Source organism: Antedon bifida, chromosome 6, assembly GCF_963402885.1.
Source record: "Antedon bifida chromosome 6, ecAntBifi1.1, whole genome shotgun sequence".
Classification (NCBI taxonomy): Eukaryota; Metazoa; Echinodermata; class Crinoidea; order Comatulida; family Antedonidae; genus Antedon; species Antedon bifida.
In genome coordinates, this window is record NC_136231.1 from 14,449,892 (window position 1) to 14,465,361 (window position 15,470).

Genomic DNA, 15,470 nt, shown 5'->3' on the forward strand with positions numbered 1-15,470 from the left:
CCAGTATGATGGCGCACTATTAACTAGAAGAAAATAAACAAACAACTACAAAACAAATCGTATAGGCCTACATCAATTTACCAATACATTATAATGAATGAACTAAATTATATATATATTTTCTTTTTATTGTATTTTTTTTTAGAAATATCGAAATTGTGTAAGTAGGTCTACTATCAGAAAAATATGTAATAGAATTAATAATTTAATTAATTAATTAATTTATATATCGAACAGCAACACCTAACTAAACAAATACAACATTTCGTGAATAAATTTAGCTAAGTTTGAGAGTTCTTTTTTTTATCTGGTGTTAAGAAATTGGTGCATTTTGGTTCTATTTGGGCGAGTGATATATAATACTTTCGAATATATATTTGGCGCATGGGAACAAGTAAGGGCAAATAAATAAATAGTGGTGTTCGTCTCCAGTATCGTTTTGGTTACATAAGGTACATTTGGTTTCGTGTTCATTACTGTATCTTCTCAAGAGATGGGAAGTCGATGGTTTCCACATCTGAACCTGTAGAGACCTTTCATTATATTTTAGTAAATTTAATGACTGTTCAAATACTAAAACATCCTTAAAATATCTATAATAATAATTATCACACATTGAATTAGAAAAAAACATCGTGACGCCATACCTGTTTTGAGATGTCACTCAATTGGAGATTAATACTGTTTGCTAACCCGTTTAAAATTAAAATTATCAAAATCATTCCACATTTGAGGCACACCACAATTGTTGAGTACATTTTGAATTTTATTAGTTCATTTTGAGAGATAAATACCCTGATCGTATAATTTGTTTAGCAACCTGAACATAATATTTGACAATTTGCTTTGTTTACTACTTATGATGCGTACAAAACTGTAACATTCTTTTATCAATTACTAATTTAATATTTACTCTACCGACTTCACCATAAACCATGCAATTAGCAGTGGATTTATTAAGTTTGAGAATATGTTTTAACAATTTCCTATAAAAGACCTCGATCTGCCTTTGGGATCCCCAAACTTCGCAACCATATCAACATTTGCATTACATGACGCAATGGAGTTGTCCATAATCTTTACGAGTAAGAAATCCAAAATATATATTTACCACAATCACAATTTTCATCTGCTTGGTACATGTTATCAGGACATTCTTTTACACAGTTAATCATGTGACATTCTGTAACTATGAAAAATAAAATGAAAATTCAATCAATTTATTTCCTCCTAATGGCGACGTAACGTTGACACGATTGGTAAATCGAGATACAGCCACAAACAAATAGTTAAGTGATAGTGTCATTTTTTATTATTTTATTATAAATTATTTTGGAATAATAGACAGCACTACAATAAGAGGCTGCGGTGTACATCCTGCAAACATCTTAATATTTATCCTCATTATACATTTATTTGTTTGAAGGACTACTAAAAATAACAGTAGTAAACAAAATCACACCACATTCTGTTGTACGGCCGTATTCGTCTATACGGGATATAGGCCTACTACCACTGTCACAAGAAATTGAGAGTTCAATTGATGGAAATAAAAATCTCTCGAAACGGTTTATTATTATGGTAATGTGTTGATTGAATAACTGTGACACACTTATGTCAACGAACTAATAAAAATATAATGGTATGGTCCTTAAATAAAGGAGACCGAATCAGCAGCGATGGTTGAGTCTACAAAGACGAACAGGAAATAAACCATAACATAATATGTCTGCATTTATTATATAATACTTCATTATGAACAGAATTAAATTTAACATAGAATTTCTTACGGACGATCGAAAACGACGCCATTACAACCATTATTATATGTCTACTGTTTACGTTGGTTCATTAAAGTGACGTTTTCAACAGATATTGATTGTATAGTAAGATGTAAATACAGTTACATTCGGCTCATTGAATCTCAAAAGTCACGTAGTACAGTAAGCCAATACAACATCACGGTCTCTCAAGATTTTCCTGATATTATATTCTCAATTCTATTTATTTCCACAAAAATATAAAACATAGGGCCTACAATATAATACAAAATAATAATGATAGATACTAATTTTTTAAAAATATAATTAAAAGATTAGATGAGTTTTTTTCATTTCATTTTGTAGATGTATCCTTGTTGAACACCACAAGTTTTACCAGAAATAAAGAATGTTTTAAAATAGATGTGTACAATGTACGATAAGATAACAATCACATGCAGGTTCCCGGCCACCTACAAGTGAGGTCACACGAACTGTAAGATGGGCTTTTTCCTGAGCATCCATGTGATGCGTCTTTAATTCTAGATATCCACGATCACATTAGGTTACACGTTTAGAATGTTCATTTTTTCCAATAAACTTGTTACATGCCAGAAAATTATGTGTAATGTATGCTTATTCTTAAGTCTCTGTGTATCAAAACGATCATTTGGTAATAAATAAAAGGCCTCCTCATTCCGCTGAAGATGAATAGTTCAGTCTGGTGTTGGCTAATAACAGGTGGGGAATGGTAAAACAAAATAATAAGACACTTGTTTTCGATATAATAATTTATCAAAACAATAGTGTAAAATAAACAAATATAAAATATTTACATTTTAAAATCACGAAAATGTTATGTTCTGTCTCTTGTTCTGTAAAGCTCTGTCTACACTATTAAACTTTATGTGACAAAAATGTTATGTGCCCATCACTACCATATTTTGGCATACTACTATCATATTTATGCATTTTTTTTGTCAAACTAGTTTGTTAGTGTAGACAGAGCTTAAAGTATTGTATTTGATGGAGCCTAAGTAGCCGGTACTCCATCAACATGTTTCTGAAAACCAGGTTTGGGTTTGTTATTAAATATGTTGGTTTTGAAAATTATTATTATTAATATTGGTATTGTTATCAACAATAATAGTAATATTCCAATGACTATCATTCCAGCTGGTGACGTCAGAAACGATGGCACATCATTTACTGAAAAAAACACAAATTAGAAACATTATTGATTATTATATCAGTTTGTATTTATTTCGAACGCTACTATATAATTCTTTAGTAGAAAATTGTTTGTTTATTGATTCTCCACAAATAATACATATATTTGTTTATAAATCATTAAAAATATAAATGTGGATGGTGGTCAAAATAGTCTATAATAGACTTTAAGCAGAGACCACCATTAACAAAATAGAAAAAAACATTTCAATGAGATTACTGTACAATAATTCAATAAATAAATAGAACAAAAATAAAGGTACTGTATCGCGTGTAATATCCGTTCCGTGCTTGACACACAATAACCAATATGAACAGGCTGAAAATTGAGGTATTTGGATATAAAATAAAACTCATTTACATACCACAATCACACGTCTGGCATCCATATTCATCTATAGCATACTTATTACTCTTGCATGGTATACATTTGGGCAATGGGCATTCTGAAAAAAAAGCAGATGATAAGAAGGAGGGGAGAAAATGTATTAATCCTGCATGGTACGTATCTCATTAATGGACATGTATAACGACAGTATAGGCTTAACAAAGAGAAAGAACCAGTTTCAATTAAAGCATCAGAAACCAACAAATTATAAAAAGTTGCGAGTAACATTTTTGAAAAACAGTCGGGGTAATGACCACAGACCTTTAACAATGGTGACGGTCTTTATCCTGCCTTATTACTGTACTTTAAGAGATAGTTATTTATTATGAATGAAATTAGCATAGTACAGGTGCAGTAAATAACAGATTACACGCGTGTTTCGTAAAAAAAACTGAAATACATTTACCACAATCACATGTCTGACATCCATTTTCATCTGCTTGGTACATGTTATCAGGACATTCTTTTACACAATCAATCATGGGACATTCTATAACTAATGAAGATAGACGTGCAATAAGTTAAATAAATATTTAAATCATTTCATATTTATTCCTCTGTTGTCTAATCGGTAGAACACACTTATTTATTAATTCTTTGTTTTATATATTAAAATCGGAATATGAAAATGAAACTTATTGATGCCTGATACTAGATAGTATTTATCTCTTCGGATCTCTATCTAATAAAGTACGGTAGGCCTAATCGTTTTCTACAAATGGGTTTATTGTAGCCCTGTTTATTGTATTGTATTACTATTGGCATATTATTTTTTTTTCGATGGACAATTTCTACTTAATTACAAAGCAGCTCAGGTTTACTTTTCCCTTCTAGCTTTATTTTGATTACAAAAACACTATGAAAGCAGTACGATTGAACTAATCAGAACTTTACCACATTCACATGTTCTGCAGCCGTATTCGTCTATACGGTATACACCACTGTCACAAGGAACGCATTTCCTCATTGGGCATTCTGAAAAGTAAAATTGACGTGAATCAGGCCTATAATGTTCAACGATATCAACATCTCTCTCTCTCTCTCTTTCTCTCTCGGAACAATGTTTCTGAATATCAACTGGCATTATTCTGCGGTAGTCATTATAAATGAAGTTAGAATAAAGAACGCCGTGGTTAGGATTCCGGCACCGGAACCCAACTTCCCATTGTAACAGATTCCGAAACACTGAGAACTAAAACATAAACCTAAAAAAACATCCCTCTAGGCAATGTTGGGTAAAGACGATGATGGATAACGACGATGGTGAATAAAAGACAATTTTTTTTTAATTTAAAAAAAATGGAAAATTTTGATCGAGAATTGAACCTACAAAACCACTAGAATTGGTGTTAAACTTTGTACATGAGGTTATAAAATTGTACATGCATGAGCGATTTTCAATTGACCAATCAATTGCGTTCATTCTGAATCAATCTGCCGGAATCCTAACCACTTTGAATAACGAAAAATGATTATTCAATCATAACATAACGTGTCAAGCCCATGTTTTCTAAATATCAATCCTACCTGGCCTATACTTAAGAATACAGTTTCATTTATAATAGAGGCCTTGTAGCACCATGTATGACGAATTAATATGATCGGGTATAACGTCATTTTAATGCTTACAGTCCTATAAACTGACTAACCTCGATCAGGTAGAGTTGTCGTGCCAGGACCAACAGTAGTTGATTCCACAAAGACAAATAGGAATACCAACGTAATATACACTATAAATATCATGACACTTCTGTGCATGCTTTACACTTTATAGGTAAACAGGTTTTCACTATTTAACGTATCTTTCTCACACGTTTCAGTAAAAGAGAAAGACGCTTTGAGTTGTTATTGTTTGTACAGCCAGTGAATGCATAGTACAAAGGGGCCGGTACAAAGGTTACATAGTCATGAGAATTTGTGACGTTCTTACAACAGTATTGATTGGAGGTGATTGATTGATATTGCAAACTCGTGAGGGCAGCAACACCACAAATAGTTGACGATCGATTATGGCCGGTATGCGTAATTTTTTTTTCCACATACGTTGTCAATTAATGTTCGAATACATATCTATATATTAATGCTACTACATTTTTCGCGTAATTTTACGTAGGAGCACTTTTTGTGTCCGTAAGCAGCTGTAGTTTTATTATTCTATAACTTAATTCATATTTTGTCATTAAAATGTTTTAATCTGCCGACTGTTGACATACTTCAACGTGCAAATCTCATGCACGTTGTCACTTTCATATCCCATATCCAGTAGGCCTATTGCGCTTTTAAACTTAATCAATACAAGCGAATTATTATTAAGGCAGACGTGTACAGTGTATAACAAAATCAATGGTCGTAAATACAGTAGTTCCGAATTTGTTTTTATTTTAATAATTTGCCAAAGTACTTTTATCAGTGCGCTGTTATTATACTTGCCCATGCAAAATATATAACCACATAAGGAAGAAAAAGACCGTGTGGAGCACGGGTTACTGCTAGTGTATATAATTAACGAAGTCACTGAAAAATAAAGATTTTTATGCCATGGAGGACCTTACAGCAGCAGATGCCAAGAAGAAACGTGAGTACCGAGACATAATGTTGAAAGCATACAATGAAGGAAGACATCCTGTATTTAGAAATGGATCATTATATATAGATGGGAGGCTATACCGTGAACCTACAAAGTGACCAGACCAAACTCTGTTAGTAAGAAACACACTTATTTAACATGAGATGGTATTTATGTAATTTGGACAAAATACTATCCATGTCATGTTATTATACACAGCCCCACATTGCTGTGAACTGTTACATACAGTGCATTCATATAAGTTGGGGTTGTTTATAAAATTGTATATAAATTTGTATTACTACATTCATTAATAAGGGGTCACGGTAAAATAAAATACTTTATGACGGGTAGCTAATGTACAGATATAGCAAATAAGGTTATATTTATTATCAAATATTTCTTTTGTCATTAGGCCCTATAATTAACTGATATTTATTTATATTAACGAAATCATATGTTTTCAATTCTAAATATTGATAATTTTAATTATGAAGACGAAAATACAACCGCATTTAACTATAAGGAAAACTATTACTTTAGTATTGATACATTTAAATCCACGTTCAGTCAAACGTCAACTAATAGTTTTTCTATGTTTGCATTAAATTGTAGAAGTATTGTTAACAAATTTGAAGAATTTAAAAATTATGTATCCTCTCTCGATTTTGAATTTAATGTAATAGGACTTACTGAAACTTGGCTTTCAAGCAAACATCACCTTGGTTTATATACACTTCCAAACTATACACCCATCTTTAAAAACAGAGAAACCCAGACAGGGGGGTGTGTAGCATTGTACATACACTCAAATATATCATATCAAATAAGAAATGACTTGTCTGCTATGATAAACGAGGGAGAGTGCATTATAATTGAATTAAAAAATAATGATAAATCAATTATATGTGGAATAATCTACAGACCCCCTAAAGCCCATATTCCAACATTTAATAATCAACTTAGTGAATTAATGCACATGATAAACAATGAAAATAAAAAGGCATACCTAATGGGTGACTTTAACCTAGATCTACAAAAATATAACTGTGACAATAATGTTCAAACTCACGTAGACAACATGCTAACAGAATCTTTCATTCCACTAGTCAATAAACCCACTCGAATCACAAAAGATACCGCAACAGTAATTGACAATATTTATACAAATTATCAGGAATTCCAAAATATTAACACAGGGATATTAGTTAACGACATATCTGACCACTTTGCAGTTTTCTGCATGGATGATTCAGAAAATTATTCATTACCACGATCAGAAAAATTTATAATAAAAAGAAGCTATACTGATCAACAAAAACGGCAATTTAGACTTGAATTACAGGGCTATGATTGGCAATATGTAACTAGCATTGAAAATGCGAATGAATCATATAAACGTTTCTCAGATTCTTTAAAAACAATGATAGATAAGCATTTCCCACTAAAAAGAGTTAGGTTAAAAGTAGATACAATTAAATCCCCGTGGATAACATATGGAATTCAAAAATCTCTTTGTACCAAAAATAAATTATACATCAAATATAAACAGAAACCAACAGATATAAATAAATCTAAATATAAGAAATATAAAAATAAGTTAACATCAATAATAAGAGAAAGAAAAACTACTTATTACAAAAATGAATTTGAAAAGTACAAGAGTAATATAAAGAAAACATGGGGTGTCATAAACTCATTATTAGGTAGGAAGAAACATCAAGACATGCCTCAAAAAATGAAAATCAACTCCCATCAACTTAATGACCCAACATCCATAGCCAATGCGTTTAACACATACTTTATAAATATAGGTGACCAAATGACAGGTGATGATAACCGTAATAGTAACACCGAATATAAAATACAACATGACATTTTGAATTCAATGTTTTTTAGAGCTGTAACTGAGTCCGATATCATTAAATACATTAATGACTTAAATGTAAATAAGTCAAGTGGTTGTGATGACATTGGTACCATTTATATAAAAAATAACTCAGATATACTGGCTAAACCGTTATCTCATATAATCAATGTATCCCTTCAATCGGGTGTATTTCCTTGTCAACTAAAAATTGCTAAAACAATTCCTGTGTATAAAAAAGGAGCAAGGGAGAACATAGAAAATTATAGACCGATATCGATATTACCATGTATATCTAAGGTATTTGAAAGGGTCGTATATGACCAAACAATCGCTTTTTTGTGTAAATATGATATGTTACATGAATCTCAATATGGATTCAGGGCAGGTCATTCAACTAACCACGCCCTCCTACAAGTCCTTGATAAAATAACGACAGCCGTTGACAACAAGCAATTTATGATTGGCGTATTTTTGGATTTATCCAAGGCGTTCGATTCGATAGATCATGAATTATTGCTCACAAAATTGCCCCATTATGGAATAAGAGGCGTGGTTCTTGATTGGTACCGAAGCTACCTTAGAGAAAGACAACAATTCGTACAAATTGGGAAGTGTCAGTCTGTAACCAAAATAATAAAACAAGGCGTTCCACAAGGGTCAATTCTTGGACCCCTGCTGTTTTTGATTTTCATAAATGACATGTTTTCTGTAAGTAATGTCGTTGATTTAATAATGTTTGCAGATGATACGAATATGTTTTTACAACACAATGATGTCGTCACTGCCTTTACAATAATGACAAATGAACTAAATAAAATTGAGAAATGGTGTAAAACTAATAGATTAAATATTAATACAACCAAAACTACGTATATGTTATTTAGTGGAAAGAATACCAACATTGACACATCCCAATTTGTACTTTCAATAAATAGAGTTTCAATAGATAGAGTACCATATACTAAATTTCTCGGTGTCATCATTGATGAGAAACTGAACTTTAGACACCATACAAATGCAGTTTCTTGTAAAGCATCCTCAATAATTGGTGCCATGTGTCATATAAAACATTTAGTATCTACTGAAGTGTTACTTACCATATACAAGACACTTATATTACCAGTGTTGACATATGGTATTATTGTATGGGGTGCGGGAAACAAAGAAAATTTGGATCGCCTCCTTTTGCTTCAGAAAAGAGCTCTTAGGATTATTTGTAAGGTAGACTTTCATCATCCTTCTTCTCAGCTCTTTGTGAAAACGGGCACAATTAATATATTTGATTTGTATAAAAACAGTGTTTTAAATTTTATGTTTAAATACCAAAAAGGACAACTTCCAAAATGTTTTAATTCTTTATTCAGTTTATTTGATAATTATCATGCATATAACACTCGAAATAATGACAATTATTGTATAAAATTAAAATCAACTAATATGGGTCAGCAAAGTATAGCATATAGAGGACCTAAGCTATGGAATCAACTTATAAGAAATATAAGAGATAGTGAAAATATATCAATATTTAAAAAACTATTACTAAATAAATGCATTAATAGTTATAAAGAAACAATATATCTTTGCGAAAACAACATTTGTAAAATATGTCTAACTTTAACTTAATTAATTACATTTTCGTATATATTCTGAGAATGTGATGTATATATATATATATATTATATTATAGTACGTTGTATTTTCCTTCATTTATTTACTACATGAAAACATTTTGTAATATATTTGTAAATTTATATATTAAGTTAGGGTGCCACAGATTAAAAGCTTTGCTTTCTTGTGGTTATCCTGTTTTTCACACTTTATTGTACTTAATTTATTATTTATATTTTCATGAATGTTGTGTGAAAAATAAAAGAATCAATCAATCAATCAAACGGTACTCCGATGGGATTCGAACCGGCTTACACTGGGCGAGCGTCTGAATAAATCACAAAGTGTTAGTTCAACAAATATAGTATAAAACTATTTATATTTTTATTTAGTTTTTTAATACGCTTAGTGTACTTAGGGCCTATAGATTTTAATTTTGACGAATTATCGGTGATCTTCAGGATTTAAAATATAAAAAACAGAGATGATTAAAAGTGCACAGAAAGTATGCTACCTGAAACCTTATGTTTATAGTGCTGAATGGACGGTGTACATTCATTTTAAAGTTTTTATATCTGTTAAATTCTACTCATTTTTTTAACCTTGAATATATTTATAGGTCCATGGTTATACTATATGTTGTAGCATGAAAGTGAAATTTCAGTCATTGACTGAAGTTACAGATATGTTAGTAATTACTTACTAAGTTATTATAGTTTTTAATCGGCATGGTAGATCATTCCTTACATTCATGTATTACATCTTATCACAGTTTATTACTATACTTATTAAACGTTAAACTTTGTTGATCAGAATGTTACTGTTTTCTTCGGTCATTGACCAATGTTACATATAACATGTTATGTTTGTTGATACAGTTATTTATTGTCTATTCCTGTAACATATGGCATCCTATAGTTTATTATTATTACTACATTTGACTTTAAAATCTTAAACCTTAAAACTATGCCTAATATCTATTCTTAGAAAACATTAATGTTTAATTTTGTGTACGTCACCTCGTCATTTATTTCAAGCCCTTCCGATTCATAGAAAGACGGATTCGGAAACCTCCGCGTTGATCTGTAATGTCCTTTACTATAAATAACATTAATGTTGTCATGGAATTCATAAACAACAGACGCCGTTGTATCATCATTTACCCTTTTGTGTTGCTCACTATAAACATGAAGGAAATAAATAAGAAAATTATTAATTTTTTCCATGCTATAAATGTTAAAGCGACATGTTTTGATTGTAAATTATCAAATTAAACACGTCGTAATGTAAAGGACATAACCTGTTATGGTTTACCACCTTCAATACTCTCAAGGGGCTTTAGAAAAAAAAGTTATTAACACTCAACACCAGTACCGTTAGCATTTAAGTGTATGATTTAATTTGCGTTTCATGGTCAAATTTTACACACATAATTCATTGAATTCTGAAATTAAATTTTCTTAATATATAGGCCTATTGATGACGAAATAATTTGATGAAACTATCAAATAATTTGTAATCTATATGTAGGCCTATATTAAAATGTTGTTTCATTTTGTAACTTTTTGAATACGGTAGTTTAATCTTTTTATATATTAATTTGTATTCAGAAATGCAAATTTGGATTATTTCTGCTGTGTACATTTTTACAGTTTTTTTATACCGCTAGAGTAGGCCTACCAACCTTTTTTTCTCGATCCACGCCTGTTTTTTAAAACATGGGACCCATTACCCTGAAGAACAAGATGGCGCAGATTAAACACATAACGCTAAATTAGAAAATTGCACAATAAACATTTAGGAGGAAGCATGTGTTTATTATATAACTAATACGGTAATATAAAAAGGGTAACGCCTAGATAAATAGGGAAACGTTATTCCACTTCCAACCGTCACTCAAAGTATGTATTGTAAACCGTAAAATGTCTATCACATTGACAATGCGTCAATTACGAATTAATAATTTAGGCATATGTAACCCGAGTTTCTAGCAAGAAACTAAAATTTCCAAGAAGTATTAAATAATCAAATCAAGGAAAACGCCTTATAAATTAAAAATGTAGATTTATTCCTTTGACATCAACTTGTCGGAATTTACATAAAACCAATATTATTTGTTCTCAAGATAAAACATTAAAGTGTCCACAAAACTAAAAGTTTATATTAAAATTGAGTCTTCAGTTGAAACAATTCCGACTTGAAAGGTTCCACAGTAGAGTAAATGTTATCAACGAAATGTTCCGACCAATGGTGTAATAATTGCAATAATGATTCGTAAATTTCAAAAGTAGTGTTTTCTCATCTAAGAAAAGAGAAAATATATACATATACTATATAACTATAAAACAATTTAAATCAAATATCATTTGGTACATAATTACAATACCACAATGTTTGCAAAATAACCTAGGCTATGATAGACAATTAAACAAAATAAAATATAATCCGTCAATACCATCAGGTTCGATTAACACTGATTGGTATATGATTATTCACACTACTCATTAAAACAATAGTTACATTATATAGTTAGAGGTACTTCGTTTGGTAAGTATGCTAATACTTGATACCAATATAACTACATTGCAACGCAATGGATAATAGCAATAGCTATTCAAACGTGTGTCTATCAACATATTAACCTGACTATTATAAACTCAGGATGGTTAATGCATCCATTCAATAAACTAAATTATAAACTAAAAGGTAATTAAATGTATAAAAATAAATGTCGCATATAAAGCGGAAATCAAAAATAAGTGTATAATACAATAGTATCAATTCTACAATCACACTCCAATTGTCTCTAGGTCAATCAATACCAAGAGTGTACTGCCATCTAGTAAATGACCCACATTTACCAGAATCATCCTGATACACTCATAAAATTAAAAGTATTAGCAAAAGCAAGTTAATCACTTCAAGACCCTTTAACTTAAAACGGGAGAGAACAATGTGTGATTGCAGAACCTTACTTTACAGTAACATAAATTACCAAGCGCAATTGCAAATGGTATCACAAAAGTTATAAAATATAATCAAAGTTAAGTATCACATAACTAATCTAAAGCATTGAGCCAATGCAAACATAATGCATAAACCTAATCTTCATAAGCTTAAATCTCAAATTAAGTTATATTAACACATTTGTTAAACATAAAATAATATAATTGATAGTTCTTACCTAAGAAAAGAGCCAAAATATGAAAAAGTGACTTCCTTTAAAGTTGTTAAAAATGTATAGATGTTTCTTGTGAGCAGGCACAAGTGGAAGTGATGTATAATCATCAGAAATGAGGTATAATCACCTTAGTTGCCTAGCAACTTGACAAAACACATTCCTTACTTCCCAAACAGTGGTCACTTTGACCCACTTGTGGTAACCTTTGTTGCAATTAAGCTGCATTCTTTTCTACTGACCTATAAACTATATTTATATACATTGTAAAAACAGATACATTCAAATGAATAAAATCAAACAGAAAGATATAAGAAAGATATAAATGGTAAAATATATTCATAAAAAATCATAGGGTTACAACCTCCCCTCTTGAACTCTGCGTTGTCCCTAACGCACTTAAAGAATTTGCCAGACCATAGAGACTGGTGGCTACTCTGCTATACCAGGTTGGATTTCCAAGATGATCATAGTTGAGTCTTCGAGGCACTTGACGGTTTCTGACTGGCCTGCTGTATTCCTCCGTTTCTACAGTGATGTCGTCACCTTGTTCTGTAACACTTTCTGGTTCATTGGTTGTTTGATCACCATCATCAGACTCAGACCTCGTTGTTGTGTTAGTATCACCACTAGCTGTGTCTGCAGTTTCTACAGGCACTTCAGTATTGTTTTCACACTGAACTCGCTCCTCTTGTCCACTACTAAAATCTGTGATTCTCTTTATAAGTGTTCTAGGCGTGTATTCAGAGGCATCCATATTTGGAAATGTAAAAGGTACTATTATAGGCCTACTTGGAGTTTCTTGTAGATACGGTGGTGTAAGTGAACCCGCTATGCTGCTATCCTCTATTTCAGAATTATCATTTTGTACAGGAGTAGCATTGAGAACATCAATGTGCTCAGTTTCACTGGCCTGATCATTTGCATTATCTACAGGAACTGATATAGTTACATCTACAACAGATTCATCATCTTCATCACTGGAACAAGAATTTTCATTCTCGGTTGTATTCTTTGTTTGTGATCGGGTTTTTTGTCTTCTAGCCTTTTCTGGAACTGGACTGGGTTGTCTCACTTCTGTGATGTAACCAACAGGAAGAATATGATCCCGATGCAAAGTTTTAGCTTGTTCATTACCTTTTTCTGGTTTAAGTCTGTAAACTGGAAGGTCTGCAAATTTCTCTATAATAATAAAAGGTTCAGGTTTCCAACGGTCTGCAAGCTTATTCTTTCCTTTAAGTCCTAAGTTTCTGACTAGAACTCGGTCTCCTGGTTGCAGAACTGCATTAGCTATACGGACTTTCTTATCGTACCTCCTTTTGTTAGCATGCCCAGCCTTTTCTGACTCATTTCTTGCCATATCATAAGCTTTCTCAAGACCTTGACGAAGATCTTCCACATATTTGCTATGACTACGATTTTGGTTTCCATCAGGGTGCAAGTCGAAACAAATATCAACTGGCAAGCGAGCTTCCCTTCCAAACATAAGAAAATAGGGTGAAAATCCGGTACTGTCATGCTTCGTGCAATTATATGCATGCACTAACGAGCTGACATGCTTACTCCAATTTACTTTCTTTTCATTTTCTAATGTTCCCAGCATGTTTAATAGTGTTCGGTTAAATCTCTCAGGTTGTGGATCTCCTTGTGGGTGATAAGGAGTGGTATGTGATTTGTGAATTCCTAATAGACCAGTGAGTTCTTTGATCACTTTACTTTCAAATTCTGGTCCTTGATCAGAGTGGAGCCTTTTTGGTAGCCCATAGTGTTGAAAGTATTGTTGCCATAATACCTTCGCAACTGTAAGTGCTGTTTGGTCCTTTGTCGGAAAAGCTTGGGCATACCTGGTGAAATGATCGGTCACTACCAGTATCGACTTCTTACCACTGCTATCTGGCTCAAGAGACAGAAAGTCCATACAGACCAACTCCATAGGTCCATTTGTTTTAATATTGTGTAGCGTTGCACTTTTTGAAGGCAAAGATTTACGTGCTAGGCAACGACCACAATGCTTGACCCACTCTACCACCTCTGTTGACATCTTCGGCCAATAGAATCTCTCTCTAACTAACGCTACTGTGCGTTCAGTGCCATGATGTCCTAAGTCATTATGGAGCATTGTCAAAGCCTTCACTCGGTAAGCCTTTGGTAAAAGGAGTTGTTCAATTTTACTACCGTCTTGAGGTCTGGTAATAATACGGTACAGTACATTATCTTTCAATGTTAATTTGGCATATTCTCTGCAATAACGAGTAAGTTCCTTCGACGCGTTGTTTGTTATCTTTGGCTTCTGACCTGATTTTACCATTTCTTTCAGTTCCTTTAACACATAATCAGCATCCTGTGCTTCACTCCAGTTAATAACATCAGTGAGGGATGTTTCATTACTATACATCTCTGGAATACACTGACTACTACCACCAAGACAATATGCATAAGGTAGTGTGTCACTTGAATTGGTAACAGCTGAACGTACCCCATATACCGCATTTATGACTTCTTTAGGTGAGATTTCACTCACTCGCGTTTGTAGATTCTCTTTAATTCTCATCTGATCAACTTCATCTGCCGCATTAGCATCAGAAGCGAGAGGTCTGCGGGACAATGCATCCGCATCTTGGTTAGTTCTACCAGGTTTATATTGAATGGAGAAGTCAAAGTTAGCTAACGCGGCCAACCATCGGTGACCTGTAGCATCCAATTTAGCTGAAGTAAGAACATATGTTAATGGATTACTGTCAGTCATTACCTTGGTACCTTTTGCATGGTACAAAAGATCCTTAAATTTATCAGTTACGGCCCATTTTAATGCCAGGAATTCAAGTTTATGTGCTGGGTAATTTCGCTCACTCTGGCTCACTGTCCGACTA

The 15,470-nt window shown here is 32.3% G+C and overlaps 1 protein-coding gene across 2 annotated transcripts; it reads right to left on the minus strand.

Moving 5' to 3' along the window:
* Positions 1–1,713: 1,713 nt before the first annotated feature.
* On the minus strand, positions 1,714–5,279 carry LOC144845490 (uncharacterized). 2 transcript variants are annotated; one of them, XM_078702875.1, is made up of 5 exons: positions 5,028–5,279; positions 4,273–4,353; positions 3,785–3,868; positions 3,356–3,436; positions 1,714–2,969 (listed from the first exon to the last, which is right to left on the minus strand). In XM_078702875.1, exons 1-5 carry the CDS (start codon positions 5,134–5,136, stop codon positions 2,794–2,796), a joined length of 531 nt encoding a protein of 176 aa, XP_078559001.1. In that variant the 5' UTR covers positions 5,137–5,279; the 3' UTR covers positions 1,714–2,793. The 2 variants fall into 2 exon arrangements, with proteins under 2 accessions (XP_078559001.1, XP_078559000.1); XM_078702874.1 differs by having other exon boundaries at positions 1,716–2,969; positions 3,785–3,874; positions 5,028–5,277.
* Positions 5,280–15,470: the final 10,191 nt, after the last annotated feature.